Source organism: Echiichthys vipera (genome assembly GCF_963691815.1).
Source record: "Echiichthys vipera genome assembly, chromosome: 20".
NCBI lineage: Eukaryota > Metazoa > Chordata > Actinopteri > Perciformes > Trachinidae > Echiichthys > Echiichthys vipera.
In genome coordinates, this window is record NC_139845.1 from 10366776 (window position 1) to 10393492 (window position 26717).

Genomic DNA, 26717 nt, shown 5'->3' on the forward strand with positions numbered 1-26717 from the left:
ATATATTACTACTGACTACAACTTATAAACTTATATTACAAGCAGCAGGTACTCTTGGCGAAGGGATAAATGGTTGAGTTGAGTGAAGAGAGGATATATATATTTATATATATATATGTGTGTGTGTGTGTGTGTGTGTGTGTATTGTGTTCATATGTGTGTGTGAAAATGTCTGCTGAGGCATTATGGTAGTGAAAGGAAGGGGAGTTGGAGGAAAGGACAACTGTAGGATGTAAGGGAGGAAAGGGTGATTATAAAGGGTAGGCAGGATGAGTTGGAGAGATTGGCAGGAAGGAAGGAAGGAAGGAAGGAAGGAAGGAAGGAGGGAAGGAAGGAAGGAAGGAAGGAAGGAAGGACGGAGGGTTGGATGGAAGAAAGGAAGATGGTACTGATTCACACTAAGTATAGACTAAGTTAAAACTGAAATATGGGAGACTGTGTGTGTGTTTGTCTGTGTGTAAATTACACAAAGGGCCAGCGGGGTCAATTTAAGCATAATTTAAATCTGAATTTTCATCAATTTTTATGTGAAATCAAAGCTGTGAACCAGAAACTGATGAAACACAAAAATAATTTCTCATTATAACGTAACACAAAGCAAATTACAGAGACTACCCTGGACTCGGCTCTATGCATGGGTTGTAATTTTGACCAAATAATTGTAAATAAATATACAGTAGTCCTTTCCAGGCTGAACTACAGTGCAGATGTGAGTTATTGTATTTCATCTCATCGGATTTATGAGCTCGTTTAAAATGAACTTGAGCTGTTTTCTCACATTGCACGTCATGTTTTCAAGCAAACATTTGATCAGTTCAGTCAGTTCAATAGGTAACATGGGTTTCTTGATTGTATTCTTACCCTAGATTTGAGGTTTATACCCCTTTATGTTTCTTCTAAGTTGTAATACTAAACATAAAAGTGTTTTCATTTAATCTGTAATGTGTTGGGATTAAAATCACACAACAAACAAATATCAGAATCTATGTTTGAAATATATAGCAGATAATTGGTTGCCCTCTTAGGGTATATGAAAAGCATGAGAGACCCATGTTACCCAACTTGCATTTCAGGTGAGCAAGCAGCACCGCAAACCAACGAGAAAGAGGACAGAGAAAGAGAGAGATAAACATCCATAAATGAAGAGTTAAGTGAACTGAAAAAAGCTCAGAAAGAGAAGGAGAGAGATTGAGAGGAGAAGAGGAAGCATTCCGAATAGAGAGAAAGAAAAAGAGAAATAGATGCAGTCCATACTGGCATCGTCCGCAAGACACCGCTCAGAGCAAACCACTACAAATCTGTACACACTACTTCTACTCAATACAAAGACCAAAAAGAAACCATAGAAGATTTAAGAAGCACCCGCAGGTTGCTGGGGAGAATCAGGGACCCAACATTAAGAAAGTATTCTGATTTGATGATCATAAAAAGTGCGGCTGATCTAAAGTAAACAAACACCCAACAGAGCAACAAAGTGGGTGGGCTCAAACGGGAGAGTTTAGCTATTTAATATTTACTAAAGGCAAGTCATTTTAAAAGCTGGCCTATTACTGCACTTCGTTTGTACGTAGGAATGCAATGACAGAGAGGTAGCTGTTGGCAAGCTGCGACTATTAGTTTCTAATTGCATTGCTCAGTACGTTAAAAAGCATTGACTTGTGCTTTAGTGGCTGATGAAATGCAGTAGCAGGCTAAAAATCTAAAATGTCTCAGCGACAGGGTCCCAGTTAAAAAGCAGACAGAAGTTCTCACAGGACTGAAGTGCGGAGGGTTTCTTAAAAAATAAAAATAGAAAAGGTAGCTTGGGTGTCTTATCACCCAAATCATTAAAAACCACCAGAGAAGAAGTAAAAAAAAGACTTGGGGCATGCCTTTAGGTTAGGGGTGACAGCGGGAAACAATGAAACATTCAGAAAGAACTGCAAACCAATCAACAAAATCAATCAAACCAAACCAAAGGCAAAACCAAAGTGTTAAGTGCAACATCAGTGACTTGTATAGATGACTAAGATGTATATCTCTGGCCCAATGAACCTCAGTATAAAGGTGGCTAATCGATGAATCGTGCTTAATTATCGTCAGATCCCAACAGAAATGTTCTATATGAAATGGTTTTTATTTTTCACTGTCAGACTCTGTTTAAGTGTCTATGTACTGTATATATGTATATACTTATACACTCCCCTATCCTTACGTTAAAAGTATACTTTGCTGACATGTTCAATGTCTGCAAACCAACAAGATATAGATATTTATAATACTTGTGTGCTTCGCCTGACATCATATTCCTTTAATAACTGAATAAAACATAAAATATCCAAGTACAGTTTTAAAATTACCTGGTGACAATTCTAAGCAGCTTTGTCAGATTCTCATAGGGAAAAATGCATTCCCTTTCTAAAGGCAGGAAAACAACTGCCAAGCTCATACAGTACACCCCTGGGATACACTAACCTTATTTGTATGCCTGACCAGCGCTGTCTGAGGTGAAACACACCGCATTCCACCACGGGGGAACATACTGGTGTATACCTATGCATATATTTTCTCTGCTTCGTGTCGTCAAACCAGCAGCTGGCTGAGAGTGTGAGAGCATTTCAGGCAAACCTATACTTAATGTGCATCCACATGTAGTAGAAATGTTTCTATAATTGATGTGACATGAAAGTGAAATGCATAAATGTCTAACCTGACATTTACATCCATGTCTTCATGTACACTGACTTAGTATATATGATTAAGGATACAGTATTAATCGTGAACAAAAAAAGGAAAAGTTTTGTTAAACTGGACCCAGTCATTTGTTAGCTTAGCTTAGCATAAAGACTGGAAACGGGAAAGCAGCGAGCCTGGCTCTGTCGAAAGGTAAGAACTAATTCAACAGAAATATATGATAGTAAGTCTTGATCTTAGAGGGGTAAGAATATACTGATATACTTGAGTATTGCAATATTATGTTTTGTGACTCTTTACTCTTATAAATGATATTTGAATGTATTCGCAAAATGTCAAACTAGTTCTTTTTTTGCGGTGAAACAGTAGAAGAGTAATCACATTAAGAAATAATACACTTCTTTAACAGGACTGTATTTAAAATAGATGGGATGCTGTATGTTTTAATAACTTTGTAGAAACCAAGCCAGGCTGGTGTGTGTGTCATTTTAAGCTGAAAAAAATATACAATGTATATCAAACATAGACTCTGTAGAGAGCTGCCGAATGGAATTAAGTGTTAGCGCTCTCCTACAGAAAACTTCTTCAAAGTATGAGGGATGTTTTTCATGTGACATTTAGCTCGCTCTTAAAATGGTTTTCTTCTCTGGCAAACAGCAAAACGTATCCTCTTCTGATGCTAAACTCACAATTGTCCAGTCACCCTTTGCAGTATGCATGGTTCTCAGCCTTTTCTCCTGCCAAAGAGCACTTTGAACGTCACAGGAATAAAACACCAATTATCCCTGAAGTGTAAATACGATAGACACTCAACATTTGACTTGTGTTTGGGATATTCATTCTCATTCAGCCCCACTGTTGACCATAGAGCTTTCACGTCGATAACAAATGAATTCATACATACATTTACATAAATTTCATGGGTCCTGAGTAAATCCATTTATGGATCAAATTGTTCCCCATGTCTGCACATTGCTATGTTGGACAACAATAAAAAATAAAAAAACCTGCAACTTGTATTTTTCTCATTTGAATTTATAGTTTCCCTGGTGATTTATGAATTGGGAGTGTTTCATGACCCTCGGGTCCAAACACCAATGTTCAAACATTAGAACCTGTATTTGTTCCTTTCTTCCAGAAAATCTTTCTTTTGCATCCACCATCTCTTCTGTAAACATTATATACAGTACCAGGCCTGGATATACCACCTTTACTGTCATGCTATACAGTGTCCAGCATGCTATTCCCTGTGGCAATGATAAAAGATCAAACAAATGTGAAACCAGACCAAGTGCTGAGACAATGCAACAGGTTCTATTGACAAATGCAATAGTTTTTGATGCTATTGATGCTCAGCAGACTGAGGCGTGAATACCTATCTGAGCAGTTTCAAATATTAGAATATCTATGCAAAATAAAACGATAACTAAGGGAATAAAGATTTAATTGCAGCCTAATTACACTGCTGAAGATAAATGCGCAGGAAGGGGGAACACATTGTTATAAACATTACATTTAACCAAAAATAATATGATTGTGTATTGACAATGTTCCCCAACAGCCAACAAATTAATTATAAATCAAATGATAATAATTATCATCATGGGTTAAAGTTCTCTAAGTTAACTGTAAAATTGTACGTTTTAAATTACATAAACACTTCACAGGGCACTGTGCTCTGTTTTGATTGCACTGCATGTGGCTGTTTTCACTTCCAGACCTTTTCAGCCGACTCTTAAGTTCAAATGTGGTGCAGCTGAAGTTTCCTAATCATTTGAAAGCATGCGAGATGGGTATCAGCACTCTGTCTGTTTGTGTGTGTGGGAATGGCAGAGCAGGCAGGCAGGAAGGGAGGGAGGGAGTTGGACTACTTACGTTAACCTCAGTGATCGCTATGTCAACAATGCTACCCACAACTATCAAGGCATCAAATGTGTTCCATGCATCAACAAAATAATGCTGCGTAGGGGTGGAAAGAACAGAAAAACAACAGAAGAAAAGGACAGAACATAAGACATTTAAAAGATGGAAATAACGAAAATCAAAGGAGAGAGGAGAAAAATAAGATAAAAACATTATATACATGAGCATTGGAGTTTTAGTAGGAGGAAAAAGGGAAAGAATCAACAAAATTCAACGGCAAAAAAAAAGAAAAGAAGGGGGCAGTCTGAAAGAGATGTACAGCAGAGGAAGAGCAGCGGCGATCGGTCATGCTTGTCCATGAGAGGAAAATGTCAACAACAAGAACAACAGTAAAGAACAAATTGCAACAAAATCACAACAAAAAAACACCCCTGTTGCTGTAGTTAAATAATGATGCGTAAGTCTGTTTGTGATTGGTCAGTGAGTTAGTTCAGTTAGTGAGGGATTCAAACCTGAGGACATGTCACAGTCTGACAAAAAGTTTAAAAAAAAATCAAGAACCCGACAACATCTGAGATTCTGTAAGGAATAAGGAAGGAGGACGCAAGACAGGAACCCTTTGTGTTCAAAGCTAAACCCTGCCTCTGTTCCCTCGGCTTTTTAAGAAACCCAGGAAGAAGCTTGTTCTTGCTCAGGAACCCTTGTGGTCGGGGTCCCCTGAGTAGCAGCGGCCATCTTGGAGTTAAGGATGGAGAGAAAGAGGAGGCAGAGAAAGAGAGAAGAAGAGAAAAGACACAGTACAACACAGAATAGCCACAAAGAAGAGGAGAGTGGCAGGAAATGAAAGATTCAGAAGAAGCAAGAGGGCACAAGACAGAGAGAAAGAGGGAACGACAAGGAGAGTGAGAGTGGGCATCGTACTTACGTTGATCTCACTGAGAATGACGTCTATTATGCTGCCAATTACGATGAGGAAATCAAACACATTCCAGGGATCACTAAAGTACCCCTACACAGGATGAGGTGAGCAGGAGGAGGAGGAGGAGGAGGAGGGTAAGAAAGGTAGGTTAGAAGGAAAACAACATCTGCTGCCACTTCGCAGCCCTATTAAGGTGGTACGAGGCTGTACAGTACACTGAGGAAACAGGAAATAAATCAGCTGATGAACCAACACATGAAAGGACACTAATTCTAATTATGTTACAGGTTGGCTTAACATAGGGCTGTCTTCTTGAGCAGTAGAATACAATTCGTACAAGTTGATGGGCTACTGTATTTTCTAGCTTTTTAAATATACAAAATGGTGTCCCACAAGGATCTATACTGTGTCCTATTATATTTACAATTTATCAATAATTTGTGTTGCAAAGTTATTACCGGTAATAAAACTTGTGTTTTTTATGCAGACAACATCATTATGAGTAGTTCTGCTTCATCTTTAGCGAGTGTGATTGCAGGATTGCAATCTGTGTTTCCCTTTGAGAGGAATCTTTGTGAGATTTGTATAGAATGAATGTTCTTGCTTTTCTTAATGTGACGATTAAAAAAAGGTTTTCTTTTATAAAAAACTTTTTATGCTGTTGTTTTGGCCTTGACTCTCTTAATGGGAATGTTCCTGGTAAATAAATGTTAATAAAAAAAAAAAGGAATCAACTAGTTTCCTTTTGCAGTATGTGTTCATCAGTTGCAGCTGATTTTCCTGCTGTGTTATCGTGTGTTAGATGGCAGATCGCAGTTGTTTAAGTCTTCCACCTGAAGTCTTCAATGTACTGTAAAATGAGAAAGCTGCATCTTAGAAGGACTGTGTTATGGTCTGGTGTCGAGACACAGCTTTAGTATCCTTGAACCTGACAGCTGAGATCTAACAAGAATAATTTGGAAACTGACCTTGCCTTTTCAGAAACATTTCCATATACTATAAAGCAAATTACATCTCAGTCAAATCCAGGCTGTTTTCCAATTACACAGATTTCCATCCTTTTTTATTCACTGTGGGCTAGGAAGGCTAATGATGTTACCATGGATGTGCGAATGCTGTGCAAAATTATTAGAATTAGGTAGTTATTGTATTTCTAAAGATGGTTGTAAGTTTTAGCAGGGGGATTAGAAGGATCATTGTCTTGATGATGAGATGTGAGGCCTCTACCTTTTAGTCTCAAAGTCTTATTTTACACTGACGATATCCTGTAGTACACCTACAGAGTATTTTTAAATTATAAAAAAACAAAGGATGCACAAATACCACTCAACTGTTTGCATTAACCTGCTAAATTGATACAGTAAGAAGCTGAGAGAAGATCAATATGATATATTTATATTCCATTCTATAGTGGTTTTAATGAAGTAGTTCGGAGGTGTAGGAATATTAATGTAAAACAAAAGGTTAAACATTAATAGAGCTCAGCATTAGTCACTAAACGCTAATGTATGGAGTGGTTATGACAAACTAACATAGACACACATCAGTTTTAAAATAGTAAGTTGAGAAGAAGGTTGACACAAATTCAACAATTTGCTCAGATGTTCAGAACCATACATCACAGTTAAAAAAAAACAGAAGAAGAAGGCTGAGACAGTGAAACCTATCAAAAGTGAAAAGGCATTAGCACAAGTCTTTTCCCACAGAGAAATGTAACTTCAGCTGATTCCAGATGTCTGTAATACCTAAAAAAAAAAGTGTCAGTGAGCTGGTCCCGACTGTTTAAACCAATGAAATCAAGGCACATCATCTCACGCACGCACAAATTAAGTGGTACATTTGGCTTGCGAACGTGTCTTCATGCTGCGTTTATTATATAATGGACTGGATTTATATTTTTATAAAGCGCCTGTAGTGCGGTACTCAAGGCGCTTTACAGAGTCCAGGTTCCTAGGGCAGACTAACAGAAGCGTGGCTTCTAATCAGCACCTATGCCCCTCCAACCACCTCCTCAAACATACAGCAGTCTTACACATTCACCCAAGGCAAGGTGGGTGAAGTGTCTTGCCCAAGGACACAACAACCATGACACAAGTTGTCCGACTCATTCTACCAACTGAGCCACAGCCGCCCGGAGACTAAACTCATATCTTTACAATTTGTGCAGCAGAACAGCTTTTGAAAATCGGGCAGTTTAAATTAGCCGTAATTGAGGTAAACATTACTCAACCTTACATACATAATGCAGCGCAGCATGAAGTCAATTCCCAAGCCTTAAAGGTTGTCCTGCACGATTAGAGGGTTAATTCCAACTGGAGCCGCCTGTGCCTGAAATTACTACAAGGAATGCATTATGTTACTCAGACTAAATGGTGCAAGTAGATAATTATTTTCAAGACTTATTACAAGATATCATTTTGTACAACATGATTTGGATTTCATAGCTAATTGGAAAAACAAAATAATTTTGTTTTAATCAGTAGTTAGAAAACCCTGGCTCCCAAATACTGATATTTTTTAGGATGACATTCATTAATCCTGACAAATAACTTTCAGCAAATAATTTCACATGTATAAAATGAAAATAATTAAAATTAATTCCTTTACACAATTCAAATAATGGCATTTTTTTTTACAGTACATAGACTTTGTGTTTTAAGTCACTGACTGTATATAAAGATGGACAGCTTAGTTTAGGTCATAAATCCCACCCCTTCAGATGGTTCCTGTTATTATAAGTAGTTTTTATCACACTGACGTTTGGTGTTGATTTGAATTAGCTATTTGATGCTACAAAACCAGGGTGAAACGTTATGATTGACATCTCCTGATCTTGAGCGGGTGTGGACAGCACTTCGATAACCTGGCTCCACTGCCCAATCCCTACTCCACATTGTGGCACCTGTATCCGGGGATAACTTGTCCCTTTTGAGGAAGTAGAAACTAATCCATCTTTATATACAGTCTATGGGTTCAACAAAAACTGTAAAAAGGCATTAACTGAAAATACATACTCTTATACCCATCTTTAAATTTACACCTGCACCATGCAACAACAGAGACAAAACAATATCATATAAACTGTGTTTTCGCTGTTGATGTGTTCAAGCATTTTCCCCTAACCCTGCTGTAATAGGGAGAAGCATTCCCATCTGTTACTGTTTAAATAGATGATGCAGCAGGACCCACACAGCTACAGTACATAGCAACAGCAGGGTAACAAGGGAGCAGTGAGATTAAAAACCACAGGATACCATCAACTAATCGTGTTTTGAATCCATGATGTGGTAATTATCATCTGGAGGAAGTTAAATAGGGATTAGGAAATATCAGTGAGTAGTGACTTGCAATTAATGCGATTCAGTGCCTAAAATATACAGTATTTGACTATTTTATTCTATTCTATTCATTGATTGTAAGTTATTAGTAGCAGGACATATATTTGTACATTTGTTCGACCAAATCTTTTACTGTTACCTACTGAATCCAGAAGATACCATGTTCTGCTCTACTCTACTGTATTACACTAGATAATTATTCTACTCTGCAGCAAGGGAAGTGGACCTACCCTTGGTTTGAAGGCAATCAGTTTAAGGATCATCTCCACAGTGAAGAGTCCAGTGAAGAGCATGTTGAGGATGTTCATGGCATCATTGAAACCATGGGTCTGTCCATGATGCTGCAATGACACATAAACAACTCATTCATTTCCACAAATAGAGTAGTTGTCTAAAGCCCTGACTGATATCTCTCCTCATTTGATGAGTGTGTACGTGTGAGACTCACCTGCATGGCCAGACAGATGGTGTTGAGAAGAATGAGTGTGAACATCAGGTACTCAAAGTAGGTGGAGTTGACCACATACCACACCTTGTACTGGTAAGGGTTCTTGGGGATGTAGCGACGCAACGGACGTGCCTTCAAAGCATACTCCACACATTGGCGCTGTGACAGACACACACACACACACACACACACACACACAAACACGTGAGCAAATTCACATTGGCCTTTAACTTTTGTCTGGTGATGCAGTTCCCCAACTCCTCATCACTCCGTCTCTCATGGAGGAAAAGCTGTGAAATTGTCTCTTGGCAGTCTAAAAAAGCCTTTTCCAGCCGAGACTACTCTTCCAGCCCCATGTGCATTTCCATGTTCTTGCAGAGACACTGATCATCACAGAAAACGCAGCTGCAGGGACACAGCTTTAGTCTCATCTTCTGTCTGAACTGCTGCAGCTCCCTTCTGGCTGCACTCCTGAAGTAGTTCAGCCCCTAAAAATCATGTTCAGCCTCTCCAGATGTCTCACCCCACTGCCTGGTCTCCATTCCTTCTCCCATGTGCCTCCTGAATGACAAAATGACTTTCCCCACTTCAGTCAGAACAGCATAGTCACTCTCCTTCTACTGTAACCTGAAATTTATACTTCATGTCTATCTTGCTGCTAAACAAAAGCTTAATAGCTTCAGTTATACACACGGAAAGGTGTGCACAACAGTTGATAACAGACAGAAAAGTACCTGGTTCTTGTCCAGCTCACAGTTCTTATATTCTTGCTCTCCTTGCTCCTGGAATGTGACGATGACGAAACCGACGAAGATGTTCATCATGAAGAAGGCAATGATGATGATGTAGATGATAAAGAAAATGGAGATGACCACACGGTAGTTGTAGATGGGCCCTACATCCTCAGCGTGAGAGTCTATGGCCCGGTACAGTAACCTATGGAAGATTCATCGAAGAAAAGTAGGGAGGTAGAGATTGCAGGAGGGGGAAAAGAAACGCACTTAACACTCAATTACTCCAGTAAGAAGCAGAAATGATATGGTAGGATAGCAGGAGTAAGCAAGCACAGTGGTGATATAGTATGGAGATCAAAATACATGTGTATTGTGTTTGTATGTATTCACACACCCTGGCCAGCCCTCGAAGGTAGACACAGCAAACAGGGCCATCATGCCTTGCAAGACATCATCAAAGTTAAATTCACTGTTCTCCCACACTCTCTGGGCTCTTTCAGGCTTCCCCACATCACCATCCTTATACATAATGTAGGAACCCCTGTAAATACAATTAAACACACACACACAGATACGTTTTATCCAGTAGTAATGCTATAAGAGTGAGTTCAACAAGCGTGCGTGAGGGATCTCCCACCTGCAGTCTGCATGAGTTTGTTTGGAGCTGTCGGTGCAGGTGAAGAACTTGCCCTGATGGAAAAGCATAGGCAAATAGCTTGATAAGGACATTATCACTGACGACGTTTCATGAAGGCCCTATTTCTTCTTTCCTTCCTTTCCTCTTTACCTTAAAAAGTTGTACTCCGATACAGGCGAACATGAACTGGAGCAACGTGGTGACGATGACAATGTTGCCGATGGTCCGGATGGCCACAAACACGCACTGCACTACATGCTGGAAAGCACAATATAAATAATAGTGAGTATTATGTTGTGTCCTTTTTGCTCAGAAGAGAGTATTATGTGCCGCTGTGTTCTGTGAGTGTTCTAACCTTTAGTCCTTTGGCTCTGTTGATGGCCCTCAGTGGTCTGAGCACCCGCAGAACTCTCAGGATCTTCACCACATTAATTGCACTGGACCTGAAACAAACACATAGGATTTAACTACTGACCAGTCAAACTGATTAGACACACATTTCACTATTAAGACATATTTGCAAGGTTGAGACAAAACACAAACGCAATTCGTCAAGACAAACTGTAGTATGAACGAGAGAAACTAGAGATCGGGACAACACGTAAGCTAAGGAAACTGAAATGATACAGTATATATTATATATTATAAGTTAACTGGACAACTGAAGGCAAATCACATGTGAAACTTAACAGGAAGTGTGATACAAAATAAGAGAAAAGCAATGTCTAACATATTTTAAACTTTTAAACAATAGACCAGATATTTAACAGGAGATTGGACGACGTGCACATTATTCTCAAGAAGTCAAACACAGACTGGTGGCTAAGTAAAAGATACTGGATTAAAGTCTGCTTTAGTACATTTTTACTTCTAAAATAATTATCATTTACTATATTTGCTTTAAAAAAAAATATTTTTTTACTGACTGACAATGACTGCCTTTACATGCCAAAAATATTCACTGTTTTTTCCCTTATTTTTTCAAAATACAATCCTGCCAAGCTCTTCACATGGCAAATGAAAATTAAGAAATGTAAATAATTATAAAAATTTGATTTTTGAGGTGTTGCGATGTTGACATTCAAGTCTTTCATAATGCTTAAAAGAAGGCGTGTTTCTCCTAACGACCAGATATTTTGGGGCTTTTTAAGTAGGCATGCCTCTCAGCCAAACGGTTGGTTAGTTGGTTTGTGTACAATAATCGTAAACAGGCAAGAGGCCCTCAACTGCTGCAAACTGCAGTAAAACCCCTAATTAAGACAGATGTTTTGAATTTACTGTATACATGTCCAGGGAATGCTTCTGAAACCTGAATAATATCAGCATATCCCACATATCTTAATCAGAAATGGAATAATAATAATAATAATAATAATAATAACAATATAGCTAACATGTTTATGTTATACACCACAGAAAAATACAGTACATGTAATTTGTACATCTGTACAACACAGAAAGACCAACCCAAAGACACAAACAGGCAAACAGGTCATTGTGCTGTAAGAGAGTGTCAGTTCAAGCCTAAGGTCAAAAGGTGTGAACTTTTAAAGGAAGTGGTTCAAAGGAAAAAGTTTCTACATACTAAACAAAAGAATCAAACGAAGACCTTGACATTTTGAATTTTTACAATACATCTTTGGTAAAAGCTTGAACTACAGTAATAAGCCGGTGATATACAAAACATTTCCCCATAGTGTCACAAAGGTAGAAGGAAACGTGTATTCAAAATGTCAATGTATCGTTTTAAGGGAGTGACTTTTTGGATGCTTAAAGGAGTGATTTAAAGGGAATGACATTACTCTGTGTCGACTTTTAGTCAGAAGGTAAGGAAAGGCCTGTTGTGCAACAGTTTTTACACAGGAAGGTAAAGTTTCAAGGCAGTTAAAGGTACTGTAGTTCATGAAGGATTTCTTCAGCAACATATCACAGTCAAACCAACTGAATTTTAAATTTGACTTTTTTAAATGTTGCAAAAATAGTAAATGAATAGAGTTGTGTTTCAGTGGACTGGGTTGTGGGGAATGATACACCTGTTACACACCTGATTCTAACTAGTTTCCTCAGAAACATACTGTTTCCATCCAGAGATAAGAGGTCAATTGTATCATATAAACCATATTGCCATAGTGCTTTCATGTGAACTTATGTTTATCCTATGATGTCCACACACACACTTTTATGAGACTACACAAGATTAGCAGAAATGCTGTCTGTCTGTCTGGTATAGTTTGCCTTTTCATTTGCACATTATACTGTATATTAACCTCTTTGTAAACTTTTGTCATTTCAATTCTGCTTCTCTACAGTGTTACTTCAATGTACACACATACTTAAATGGAAAGCAAGAGAGATAATATATATATATATATATATATATACATGTATAATATATATATAAATATAATATATGATATATACATATATATATATATATATATAAATATAATATATATTTACAGTATATCCCCAGAGAGATACTTCAATATTATGTAGTAATAACAGCAAAACAGTATTGAAAGCAAACATACATTAAGTTAGAGCTAGACAATATATCAATATTAAATTGTAATCGTTTTATGAGACTAGATATTGTCTTAGAGTTGGGATTTTGTAAAATGGCGTAAGTGTCTGTTCCTGGTTTGAAAGGCTTAAACACATTACAGTAAAGTGATTAAATTGAATTTACCAGGTTGTTCTAAATGTTTTATCATTAGCCTTTACCCACTTAGTCATGGTATCCACATAACTGATGATTATTCATCATAAATCTCACTGTGTAAACATTTTGCAAAAGCACCACTAGTCAACCCTAAAACATCGCTATTGATGTAACTGATCAACAATATTTTCATATTTTCTCCAAATGACCCTGTCCTATAATAAATATTGAGACTGTAGTAAAAAGCAGTTTATAGATATTTATAAACGCAGCATCATCGCAATTCATTTGACTGTGATACATCCAAGAAAAATCCCCCCACACACTACATTTAACAGGCAAAAACCACATTTTAGCATCAAGGTGTCATTTCTATAACCCAGGAGAGTTCAGTTTATCCATATGAGAGCTGAGTTTGAGCTGCCCCAAAATATATGTAAAAGAATATATACGTATTAACATTTACTGGATTTGACAGGTGACTACTGTATTAGAGAACCCAGGGGCTCCTCTGCCAAAAAAATACATAATCTTTGGTTCAAAACCAATTATGCTGATGTTTCTAAAGAGGCAATTTGGTATGCTTCGAGTGCAAAAGCATATCATGTGTTCATAATAGCAGATCACCCATTTATTATCAAATATCCCACCAACTGGGTTTCTTTTTCTTGCTCTGAATGAGGCTTCGGCTAAAACTCTCCAGGACCATAGAAATACCAAAATCAAAAGAGTGAAAGTTTTACACAGTTAAGGTAAAGGTCTGTTAAGGAGATTATTATTGTAAACTAATGTGGACTTACGTCGAGAAGTCTAGTCTATTAGGAATTAGAGACAGAGAGTGTAGCATAGCATATTAAACATCAGGCATATCACACAGCAATTAAATGTGTTATATGCAACAAGAAGTGGGGAACACATTTAATAAACATCACAAAGAGACAAAGGGATTGGGAGTAATGAAGTGTAAAGTTATGTGTATAAGTGTGTGTGAAGCATGGGGTAATTTACATTAACATAAGTCTTTCCCCACTTTACTTTTCCACATTACAACTTGATGTACGTGTTCTCAGACTGGACTCATGTCTCATACACTATCATTATCTGGCTGACTAGTCCAGTCTTTTAACATGTAATAACACAAATGTATGTTTGATGATATTGTAAGCTTCACTGATGATGTCGCTTGGAATTGATGCCAAATAATGTTGGTCATAGGACAACAGTATAAAACATGCATCAGGAAACATTGTATTGCACTCACTGTATTCCAGAGGAGATGAGGGACACACTGACCACCACCAGGTCCAGAATATTGAAATAGTTTCTACAGAATGAACCTTTATGAACAAAGGCCCCATAGGCTGTCATCTGTATGGGTCAAAGTTCAAATAAAGAAGGATAAAACCACAGCTTAGTAGTGTACATGAGGAGCACGTATGATGAACCATGTAGATGTTTAAAAAGATTGGGACCACATGAAAGTAAAGCTGATGAATACTGCAGCACTTACAGATTACAGGCCCACTCATTCTATATCATACACATTAAATACTACCTTAAGAATGATCTCTATGGTGAAGAGTCCAGTAAAGACATGGTCTGCATAGCCCAGGATCTGAAAAAACAAACACAAAAACAATAGAATCACTGATTTTAGTTTAGAGATGCCATTTCTATGATACTACTGAACTAACGGACACTACACAACAGCATTCCTGGGATTGAGAACAATATTCAATGGCTATCTGATTGAGCAGGAAATAGAGGCATAATGTCATCAGTCACAGTTGCCATATGACAAATTTTGACTGAACCAAGGAATCCTCAGTCTTCAAAAACTACTTTTCCATTCGTGTCACTTTTACAGCTCCACCAATAACAACACAACTCTATAGGTCTATGCTTCCATGGAATTGTTTACACAGTTGAAATAAAGAGAGCATCAGGAGGAAGTTCAATGCTTAAGGGGTTAAAGCTGAATTTATGGTCAACTGTAGCATGGCCTTGGATGTTGAGGTTCAGGTCTGAGGATAATTAATTCCCATGGGACTAAAATAGGCTTTGACAACAGAGTGGAATCTAAAAAAGAGGATGCATTATTTCATTACGGTTTTAGACAAAGGTTAATTTGAGGTAAAGTAATATATGGCAGCCCATACCATAGCCAAGGAAAATACAATAAAACAGATCTTTATTAGCCCCCAGGGGATCTTGAAAGAAACAATATACGGAAATAGATGCAGTACACACAGTGCTCAGTCTTTAGATTAGACTACAGCTCACAAGTTACACCCTATACACACTAAACAACATTAATAAATAAACGCTGATGCTCTATTAGTGTATATAACTTCAGTGCTGCTATATCATCCATAGATACAAATAGTACATGTTTTGTCTTAAGGTTGTATATACAGTATTTACTGTTGTGTTATAATTAACTGATGACATTTCTTAATAATACGATCAATTCACTTTTCTGGTTAAATGCAGATTAACAAAAACACCTAAGGGGTATACATTTTTAAACCATATTTTCTGTGCTCTAAGCTGCCAGCCTGGCTCAAAAAAAATTAAGGGTTAAATTGACAACAAAGCTTAACATCGTCTTAACATGAAGTAAATCACAGTTGCAGTACTCTGGAGGAAATCTCATTAAGTGTAACAGGCCAGTTACAATAAGCTTTGGTTCCTTTATACAGTATGTTGCTGTCGGCTATAATCCATTTAGTACAGAATCAATGCATGTGGGCAACTAATGATGACTACAATGTCTTTGCTTAATGTATATTTGTATGTAATTACACTTTACTGGACGTTTTTTTTTACTGCTTGTTCTACCTGGTTTCTAAAGGAGTCATTCTTGACCGGGTCCTCTGCTGCCAGACTGATGCTACTGAGTAGGATGAAGAAGAGGATGAGGTTGGTGAAGATGTTGTGGTTGACGATCTTATGGCACAGAATCCTGAATCTAGAAAACAAAGTGATAAAAATATATTTGAGTCTCTTGTTACAAAAATAATAGAACATTTTATATGACAGAGATAGGAATACTGAGGAAAGATCGGAAGAGACAGAAGAGAAGATGGGGAGGGGAAGATAGGCAGACGGCAGAACTACAGTATGCTCTTATGTCTGTTTCATGCTTCCTTGCGGCACGGTGCGGTCGGCACGGTGCGGTCGGCACGGTGCGATGGGGACAGTGCAGTCTGCGGTTATGGCGTCCGCAAAAGTCTAGTTGTTCCTATTAAACGCAGTTAAAATGGTTACAAAAATTGACCTCCCAGCCTTAGATGCATGCTCAGTCAATAGAAATTCTGGCTCCTGCTTCTAGCCAATCATTGCAGCAGGTCTGTATGACTCATCCGCGTTTTTAAAAAATGTTGGCGAGGCAACATGACCATACATACCGCGCAGACCATACTGACCGCGAGAAGCATGAAACACGTTTTACTTGTTGGTGTGGCTGAAGACAAAGAAAGCGCGGGCCTCAGGCATGGGAATGGCCTTCTCCTTCAACTGAATGTCGGAGAGTGGTCGCGGCCTCGGGCCCACCGGCATCTCTGGCTCTTCGTCTTCATCATCTCCTGATGAGAGGGAGGAGAGGATAATCGTCAGAGTAAATAGGAGACAATAAAATGATGACAAAAACTGGGGAATGTAGAGCTTAAAGTCTAAAAGTATGGGTGCCTTAGCAGAAGGTCACACAAAGAAACAATTGTACCCTGTTGACATTGAAATTAAATTATAAATTAGAAACAGGGTTGTTGAGCAGTTGGTTTTCCCACGTTTTTGCACATATCCACCTGGAAAAAATTGACAAAAGAATGCATTTTGGGTGAATAGAAAACAGTACCCCAAAAAATGTTAGAAGGCTTACTCATATACATGGGAAGAGAACTACTTTATCAGATGTCTGTTTTTGCAAAAGTCCTTTTATGGGGATGTCACATAGACCAGACACAGGTTTTAATTTTCAACCAATCGTTCATCTTATCATTTTTCCGTACATACAGCCCACACATCTGGTTTGTGCATTACCTATGTAATCATTGGCAGGATATGGATTCTTCTCTTCACTCTCATCTCCACAGTAGTCATCCATGTGAATCTGCAGGAGGAGACAAAAGTACTTGTCATTATTACAATTAATGAAGTACTATTTATCTATTATATCTCTGTAGTTGTGGGTTTTGTTGTAAAGTGTTATATGTGTGCTGAATAAACAGTTAAAAAAGAATAACGTTTATTTATGAGTTCATCTATTTCTATGACTGCATACACACTTGTTCTTACTAATTGAATTCTGTGGACACTTTCTTGATATGTGCGTGTATGTGTATGTGTGTGTTTACCTTAGTAGCAGTGTTGGTCTCTCCATCAGAAGTGATGGACTTCAGCTCTATCTTCTCCTTCTTCTCCTCCACCAGAGGCGGCTTCTCATTGGCATGACGCTTCTCTGGACTGGCCAACCTTGGAGAAAGTCGGAGGAAAAGAAGATTAGCAATGTTAGCCCCATGTTAATCCACTGATGTGTACTGAATCACATTTGAATGAACACCAGACGGGCAAAGTAAACACACAGATGTATGACGATAGAGAGTATTTCAGTCAAAGAGTATGGTTGTGTTCGTATAATCAAACCAAACACATAGTGAGCAGGCAAATGGCTGCTTTCCATCACATTTCTTTTCATCAGATCAATACAGGTTGTAACCAAAATGGACATTTAATGATTTGTGCCACTGGGGTGGACACTATCTGCCTCAGCTGCACTAAAATCTCACATTACCATTACTGAAAAATTACCTTTGTAGGCAATGAGACGCTAAAATCATTTGATAAAATTGGTTTAGAGAGAAAAGCAGAGACGGCAGAGGTCAGACTGTCTTAAAAACACAGTAATACATTCAAGTTCTAATTGGTAATCACATTTAATACTTTGATTTCAAGGCTCCGGTATAAGCATCCTTAAATGCCTCTGGGCATCACTGACTATCCGGGATGCTGTAAGCTAAAGCTCTCACTTGATGCTTTCAGAGAGTTAGCCAAACTCTCCGACTCTCTCTCTCTACCAATTTTTTCATGCTTGTCAAACCCCAAAATAGTTTTCTTTGCTTTTCCTTCTTTCCCATGGCTAACTGTCTACCCGTCTTTCTTTTTCTTTCTGTTTTACCTAGCCAGTTTTTTCCTCTCCTTCTCCTCTTCCTCTTCTTTCTGGGCGGATGTCAGGCTCTCAGCGTCAGCCAGATTGTCGACAGCGATGGCCAAGAAGACATTCAGTAAGATATCTGTTCAAAGGAGTGAAGCTAAGGATGCTGACCCATCACATCATCAGTGTGATTGGTTGGAAACAATCCTGGTAGGCTAAATGAATAATAAGTAACCTTTCTGCATCTGAAAGACACTGACTGCTTGAGTAGAGATACTCATGGACCTCCAGCAAACAGTTTTGGCCTCATGAATGTATCCCCATGCAAAACACACCCTCCCCCTCCTGCAACTGCATTCTAAATAGGGGTTAGATTTTAGTCAAATCAGTCACATTGCTATCTAGCTGATAGGATGCCATTTGACAGAATCAGAAAACAAGTTTGGCTGTCAATCTTTGCTCCAGACTTTTGAGATAATCATCACTCCAACTCCCTTCAGATCCACATTATATCGCTGCTATGTAGCTATGCTATACAGGGGTCAGGATACAGTTTCCGCAGATGAAGAGGATGATGAAGTAAATGCAGACCAGCATGCCAGGAAAGGACGGTCCACCATACGCCATGATACCATCATACATCACAGAGTTCCAGTCCTCTCCTGTTAGGATCTGTGGAGAAAGAAATACATTTAATTTAAAAAACTCTCCTGCATAAAAATGTGATTTTCATTGGAAAGAAGAATCACCCGTGTGACAGTGATATATTACATTTCATTTTAAGACCCACGCTAGATTAAATGACTCTTTGCAGTGTACACATGTAGAAGACAAAGATCATCATTTCATGGACACAAGCTGAGTAAAGAAGACAGGTTGAGAGGATAACAAGGTGCAGACCAAAATCATACGCAGTATCATTACCTGAAACACGGTAAGCAGAGACTGGGGAAAGTTGTCAAAGGTGCTGCGTCGGGTCTCGTCAAAGTTGAATTTTCCCCCAAAGAGCTGCATGCCGAGCAGGGAGAAGATGATGATAAAGAGGAAGAGCAGAAGCAGCAGGGATGCGATAGAGCGAACCGAGTTTAGCAGGGAAGCCACCAGGTTGGACAAGGAGTTCCAGTATCTGGGGGAGAGATGTCATGTTAATGTGTGTGCATGTGGAAAAAAAATACATACAGGTGCTTCTGAGGGCATTGGGCAAAACAATAGTTGATATTGTATTTCATTGTCCAGTGCAGTGATAGCTGACTTTCAAATGTGTGTGTATGTGTGTGTGGAAGGGCAATGGGATACTCAATAATTGTCAATATTAAAAATGTCTATACTAACCTGGTTATTTTGAAGATTCGCAGCAAGCGTACACAACGTAAGACGGAGATGCCGAGAGGAGACATGATCTTAGTTTCCACCAGAATGGTCTCAAGAATTCCGCCACACACTACGAAGCTGTCAAAGCGATTGAAGAGCGAAACAAAGTACGCCTGTGCAGTGGCAAGTAGAGGAGACGGGAGCTTAAATTATCTTGATAGTCTTAGAATTTAGAAAAATTACTGTTTCCCTTAAAACTCATAGGTCACCGACCTGCAGACCGAGACTGTACATCTTCAACAGCATCTCACCAGTGAAGAGTGCTAGCAGCACCTTGTTGGCTATGTCTGAGGAGGAGGAAAAAAAGAAGAGAAGAAAAGAAGGGAGGCGGAAGGGGTTGGAAAAAGTAAATAAAGGTGGAACAAAAGGGGTAACAGGAAAATCGGACAATGCAAAAAGGTGAATAATTTAGCTACAATCATAGTGAATAGATGTAACATCAGTGTTTGTGTGTATGTGAATGTATGTGTGTATGGGTGTGCTTACGTACCTTGTACATCGGTTAACCACTGAGGCTGCTGGTGATGTTCAGAGGCAATGGTCAGAGTGTTGAGGAAAACAAGGAAGATGACCAGCCAATAGAAAACTTGCGATTTGACAGCTGCCCTGCACTTCCTCCTGCACAACCTATTCCACCTCCGAGAGTATCGACTGAAGAGGAAGAAGCAGAAATTGAGAGAGAGAGAGATGAAGAGGCAAGGAAAGATGGGAGAGAAAAGAAGGTAAGAGAGGTAAGGAGGGACATTGGAAAGAAAGCAGAGAGGCACGCAAGGGAGAAAAGAAAGAGGAAGATGTGAGAAGAAATAAGAATAAACAAAGAATGCTCAAAAGAAACAAGTGAAGAAGAGAGTGAAAAACAAACAGCGGAGGAGAGAAAAGAAAAAGAAAGAGTCAATTAGTGTGTCTACAGAGTAGTGATGACATCACCCTTTGGCCGGTGGTTTTCTGTTCTTAGAGAGCAGAGCTGTGAAACAGTTAGTCATCCTCAAAGACATTTCACACCAAGAAAAAGCCAGTATGGCGAGCTTTGTTGCAGAGTAAGATATGCAGCATTTGAGAGGAAAAAAGGAACGACATGAAAGAAGACAGAAATTTAAATGGAAATGTGTTGTATTGTGATTCACACCTCAAGGGAAATGCAAGTGGTTCATTTTAGCATTGAAAAAACAGATTTATGTTATTATAATATTTTTTTCTTTAAGCAATCTTTGATGTTGTTGTTGTTTGAGGTTGTATTTGTCTCATCCGTGTTTAGTGTTGTTATGTACAGAAGTTCTTTTGCACTTTTCCTGCCCTCTACTGCTGAACAATAAAGGTTTGTGGTAAATGCAGGCTTCACAACTTGCAGTCACCTCTGTGAACCCGTCCACTCAAATGGTCATACATTTTTTTTTACCTACACCTATGAACCAGTATCTGGACAACTACAATTTGTCAAGCCATTAGTGCAGTATTTGCACAGTGGCAAAATGGCAGTATATAATTACAAGGAGCTGCTTCAAATGACCTAAAGTTCCTAGGTGTCATTCACACTGTGGACACTGCGGTTAAGTCTCCTCTACTTGTGGAAAAGGCTGAGTTTGTCCCCATGACTTTTTAAAGCCTTATCTAAAAAATAGCTTGCATCAAGATATGTCAACTAAGAAATGAGAAACAGTGAAAAAAGTTTATTTGCACTATAAGAAAACATGCAATGCAATCTAAATAGTAAAAAATAGATAAATGTGCCAACCGTCTAGTAGCCTAACCTATGCCTGCTATTTTTTTCCCCAACCAGCCCTTATGATCTACTCTCATACAGACACTGACAGCTAACTGCCTTAAATTGCATATGTGAATTACTGCTTAAAAAACATACAAACACACACTCACGCACTTTTAAACACAAAGTTTAGCACCTCTTAAAGTTAAGGAGGAGACAATTATTTGTTAAAGGTGCTGTACTTGAAATACTGAAAAACGTTGCCTCCACACAGATCTCATTGACTGTTCCCCAACTTGTCACACACAGCCGTACAAAACCACAGAGAGAGAGAGAGAAAGAGAGGGACTTAATTCTCTGCTAATATTGTTTGCTACAGTTCCTTTAATGATAGACTGCCTTAAAAATGTAAGTTAAAACATCAGAAATCTGTCAGACCAATCAGCTTTTATTCATAACAACCATGTGAATCCAGACCATTACTGCCTTTCTCTGTTGTGGGTGTGTATCAATTATTTGCACTTGGGCTCTTTCTCCTCTGGTAACACCAGACATGGTGGTTACAAGGAGATTAGTCATGTAACTGTAACTGAAATGGCGAGTGTTCCTTTCTGCCTATACAAAATTCATGTTTCACCAGTCTTCTGCCATGATGCACACACTGAATGTTACATGAGACTCACAACACAACACAAGCGAACATGGATTCTTACAGAAAAAGACATTTTTAATGCCTTTGATTGTACTTTATCAAACTATCTTCTGGCCTTTTAAAAAAACCTGTGTTACAGTCATTTTTTAAATATTCATTTTTCTGTCCGTAATGAGGACAATACACCCTATTGGTTAGAAAATAACCAATTCTCTTTTGAGGAATAGTTCAATGTTTTGGAAGAGATTCCTATTTGCTCTCATGCCAAGCGTTATACGCCTTTTCCACCAAAATTAGCACGTACAGTATATACAGGTTTTTTTTTTTTTTAAATGTGGAAAGCGCTGCTAAAAATAGGAATTTATAGGAATATGATTTTTTGTTTTGGTGTGTCACATTCAATTACATGTTTCATTATTTGTTACTTTTTTATTCTCTCTTTCAAACTAGGTGTCAACTAATTTGGAACAACATCCAAGAGCTGCCTGGGCAGACACAGAAAGAATCTGTGGTTGAGATGACAGAGTTGTAAAAGTTACTGATGGAGGCGATGCACGTCATAACATCGCACCAGAAAAGGGCCACAAATAGACGTTTTTACCTAGTGTTTTTGTATGGATTAAACATGTTAATTAGTGAGCTTAGGAAGTGCTGGTAGGTGGGTCTTGTTACCTTTTTGACATAGCCAGTCTAGCTGTTCCCCCCTGTGTCCAGTTTTTGTACTAAGTGAAGCTAACTGGCTGTAGATTCATATTTACCGTACTGGCATGAGAGGGGTGATGATCTTCTCATTTAAATCTTTGAAAGAAAGAAAGTAAATGTATTTTCCAAGAACTTGAACTATTCCTTTAAAGAGCGAGGCTCTACTATATGTCAGTTTGCCTGTGTTTCCTGTGCACTAGTGTACACGCACGCACGCACGCACGCACGCACACACACACACACACACACACACACACACACACACACACACACACACACACACACACACACACACACACACACACACACACACACACACACACACACACACACACACACACACACACACACACACACACACACACACACACACACACACACACACACACACACACACACACACACACACACACACACACACACACACACACACACACACACATCCAGCGACCATACAATTACCACAGAGGAAGAGACATTAGAGCAGGTGGATTAAAAGACTATGGTAAACAACATGTACTAACCTGAACTTGGATTTGGAGATCCTATTTCTGGAACACAGAAAACAGAATGGATTATACACACACACACATAACACACATATAGACAGGTACACAACATGAAAGGGGTGATTTGAGAGGGATATTTGCCTTAGCAAACACAGTCCTTAAACAACACAGTTGTGTGGGTCTTTTGAGATGCTATCACCTTATATCACAAAGTATACATTTGCTACTTTGGAGATGGAGGTGAAATCACACTAGCAAAATGTCGCCTGTCATGTATATTTTCTGCAAAACCGAATGGACATTATTATGACGACCCACATATCCTCTGAACAAATCACCCGCTGCAAACATATATACAGTGGCATCCAGTCAAAAGAAAACAATGCCTTAAGTTTGGAATTTCTCCAATTTGCCTTGGTGTGAATAACACAATTATTAATAGAAAATATGTCTGTTGATTGTTCACCACTGTAACAGCAAAAGGTACATACATAAAGTACTGAAGACAAGAGATTATGGAAGACATTGTTTCGGGAAAGAGAAGAGAAGAGAAGAGAAGAGAAGAGAAGAGAAGAGAAGAGAAGAGAAGAGAAAAGAAGAGAAGAGAAGAAAAGAGAAGAAAAGAGATAGAAGAGGCATGCTGGTAAGATTATAGGATGACACTCTTCTCTCAGCCAAGGTTGTTTGATAACCAAACTTGATGCACCAAATAATTAAAATGTTTGTTGAATGCTATAACCAAATTTAATGATGTACCGATTAGTGTTTTTGTAGCTCCTTTTGTCACATTTAAATGCAACTGTACTGCTTCTACATTAACTAAAGGAATCAAAAGAGAACATAGTGTCACAATGAGTTTTTAGGGAGTTGTTGTGAGCAACAGTGACCTGTCGTTGTCTGTAAAAGCAGATGAATTGACTGACTGACTTAAGCAATGAAATGACTCACTGACTCACTGAACGATAGAATAAAATGACTGACTGGCTGGATATCGACGCCAACAGCACACACGTCTCTTCACTTCATGTGTCCGTCTCGATTATGGATATCAGCGAGCGTGGAAGTAGCTCCTACCCTGAGGTCTGTCTCCATAGCATTGTAAAAAAGAACTGACAAACACTGAAGTTCTCCAGTTTTATCGCTATAATAGTTTGAGCAAATGCCCCTGGCCAAACTTGTTGCAGTCTTGCAGAGAACGGATGAGGGCACGTATCTGCTGTAGTCCTACACACTTTCATGTGAATTGTCAAACCAAATTAAGTTAATCATACAGCAGTTTTAGAGGTTATGAATATGCAATGTATACCTTGTGCCACAACATTTATGCTACACAAATAGATGAGAAGCATTCAGTGATAGCACTTTTATAATTTGTTTACTAAATATTGAAACTTTAATGCACACAATAATGATGTGAGTTCTTGAGCTGCAACAGTTTGTCAATCAACAGAAATTTGATGACTAACTATTCTGATATCAGTTCGATAGAATTATATTAGTAATTTTAAAAAAGTGGAAACAGAAAACTTTTGCTGGGGCGAGCTTCTCGAATGTAAGGATTTGATGCTTTTCTTGTCATATATGATATTTCAATAAATATCTTTGGGTTTTTGACTGTTGGTGGGACTAATCAAGACATTTAATCGCTATTTTTCACTTTTCATGGACGAACGATCAATCAATATATTAAGAAAGTAAAGTAAACAAATAAGTAAAGGCAACAAAATGATAGTTTCACTAAAACTTCTATTTGGCATTCATGTGTTGGGTTTTGGCACCTCCTGAAGATATGACAGAGCCTTTGTTTGGAGTTGTTTTGGTCTGAAGGAACAAATAAACACAAATAACATAACAAAGACAAAGTAACAGATGGACAGCGAGAGTACCCATAAACAACATCCACGTGTGCCCACTGGCCTTCCTGTTCCTCTGGTTATGATTCAGTTGGATTTCAACTCTAAATTTTTATATTGCACATAACTTTCTCTGCTCACTTCAGCTACATTCCCAGTGCTGCACAGTTTTGAATGTAGGTGTGTTTGCATGTGTGTGCTGAAGTGGGCTCGCTGGGGTCACGGCTCCTGCGTGGCCCTGTGTCTAAGAAAGAAAGCAATGCACTTATTTAATAATGTAAAAAAATGAAAGGAGAGGTGGGAGCAAGAGCAAGTGAGTCAGCTGTTTGTGAGCTCCCACAGGGGAGGAGGAAAGCACTTCACCAGCGAACACACAAAGGTGGGAGAGAAAGAGAGAGAAGAAAAGGAAATAAAACTGGATTACTATTAGATAAAACTGTACTTTTTTGTTTAATCCCAAGTGACGGTCAAGCTTTCTTTGTACCACATGAGTCAGGCACTGTGGACTCACTAAATGGGCTTCTTTTCTTGTTCCTTCTTACACTGTCTATACAACGCCTTCAGTCAGAACAATGTCACAGACCTCTGTGATAAGCACTTTTCAATTAAAATTGAAGTAACACCCGATAATTTTTGTGATGTGAAAAACCTACTATTCCAGTTTTGTATCACAACCTTTTCATAACTCAACTGGATAAACTTAAAAAGATGGAGTACACAGTCTATTTTTCTCTGTTATGTGCAGGTTTAGTGCCTGCTACAGCTGTGCAATCCTTTTGTGAATTTGGACGACAGTGTAGAAATTATAAGCCTGTAATTCTTACTATTTGAAAATTTAATTTTTGAAATGACACATTTATATTTTAATATATAAAAAATAACATTTTATCTGCTAAAAAAGGGAAAAATGGCAACCAGTCTTAGAACCAACTTCAGACTTCAATGTGGTTGTTTAGTTGTAGTATATCAGAAAAAAAGTGTCGGATTAATTCCTCATAGCTGGGCCGACAGTTCATCAAGGGAAAGAGTAATTTCATTGGCAGTAAAAATGAAAATGAACTTTCTATGGTTTTCTCCTCAGATCCACCGAAGTTCTCCCTCCCAAAGTTTTACCAGTTCAGAGTATGACAGCAACCCACTGTCACTGTGCTTAATAGAGGCAGAATAGAGGCAGGTTGAGCTGCTTGTACCATGGCACTGAAGTGCTAATACAGGAAAGAAGCGGGACAGGGTTCATCCTTGGGATTGACAGAAGGTGACTGAGAGAGCTGAGGGATAGAAGTAGGAGAAGGTGTGTGTATGAGAGAGGATGAGGTACTTACGCTAGCCGGGTACAGCAGGTCTCCCCCTCCGCGTCTCCCCCGGGGACGTTGTCTGTGTTGACCGATTCATTCTCACTGGCTGGCATGCTCACTGAGAGACAGAGAGGTGGAGAGACCGAGAAAAAGAGGTGACAGATAAAGAACGAAAGACAGAAAAAGAAAGAAAGATGAAACAGATTC

The 26717-nt window shown here is 38.6% G+C and overlaps 1 protein-coding gene across 1 annotated transcript in view; it reads right to left on the bottom strand.

Annotated features, from left to right (window-relative positions):
* cacna1c (calcium channel, voltage-dependent, L type, alpha 1C subunit) overlaps positions 1–26717 on the bottom strand; it is a gene marked incomplete at both ends in the record, with an annotated part of 197538 nt that overhangs the window by 17777 nt on the left and 153044 nt on the right. The window contains 22 exons of the mRNA XM_083935268.1: positions 5462–5545; positions 9024–9134; positions 9242–9400; positions 9976–10177; positions 10370–10516; positions 10613–10665; positions 10763–10870; positions 10968–11055; positions 14536–14642; positions 14830–14889; positions 16116–16245; positions 16729–16861; positions 17316–17385; positions 17630–17747; positions 18451–18565; positions 18978–19098; positions 19351–19552; positions 19759–19910; positions 20011–20084; positions 20288–20448; positions 23378–23404; positions 26538–26628. Of these exons, the coding sequence (XP_083791394.1) occupies positions 5462–5545; positions 9024–9134; positions 9242–9400; positions 9976–10177; positions 10370–10516; positions 10613–10665; positions 10763–10870; positions 10968–11055; positions 14536–14642; positions 14830–14889; positions 16116–16245; positions 16729–16861; positions 17316–17385; positions 17630–17747; positions 18451–18565; positions 18978–19098; positions 19351–19552; positions 19759–19910; positions 20011–20084; positions 20288–20448; positions 23378–23404; positions 26538–26628 (2513 nt within the window). The remainder of the gene's footprint in view (positions 1–5461; positions 5546–9023; positions 9135–9241; positions 9401–9975; positions 10178–10369; positions 10517–10612; positions 10666–10762; positions 10871–10967; positions 11056–14535; positions 14643–14829; positions 14890–16115; positions 16246–16728; positions 16862–17315; positions 17386–17629; positions 17748–18450; positions 18566–18977; positions 19099–19350; positions 19553–19758; positions 19911–20010; positions 20085–20287; positions 20449–23377; positions 23405–26537; positions 26629–26717) is intronic.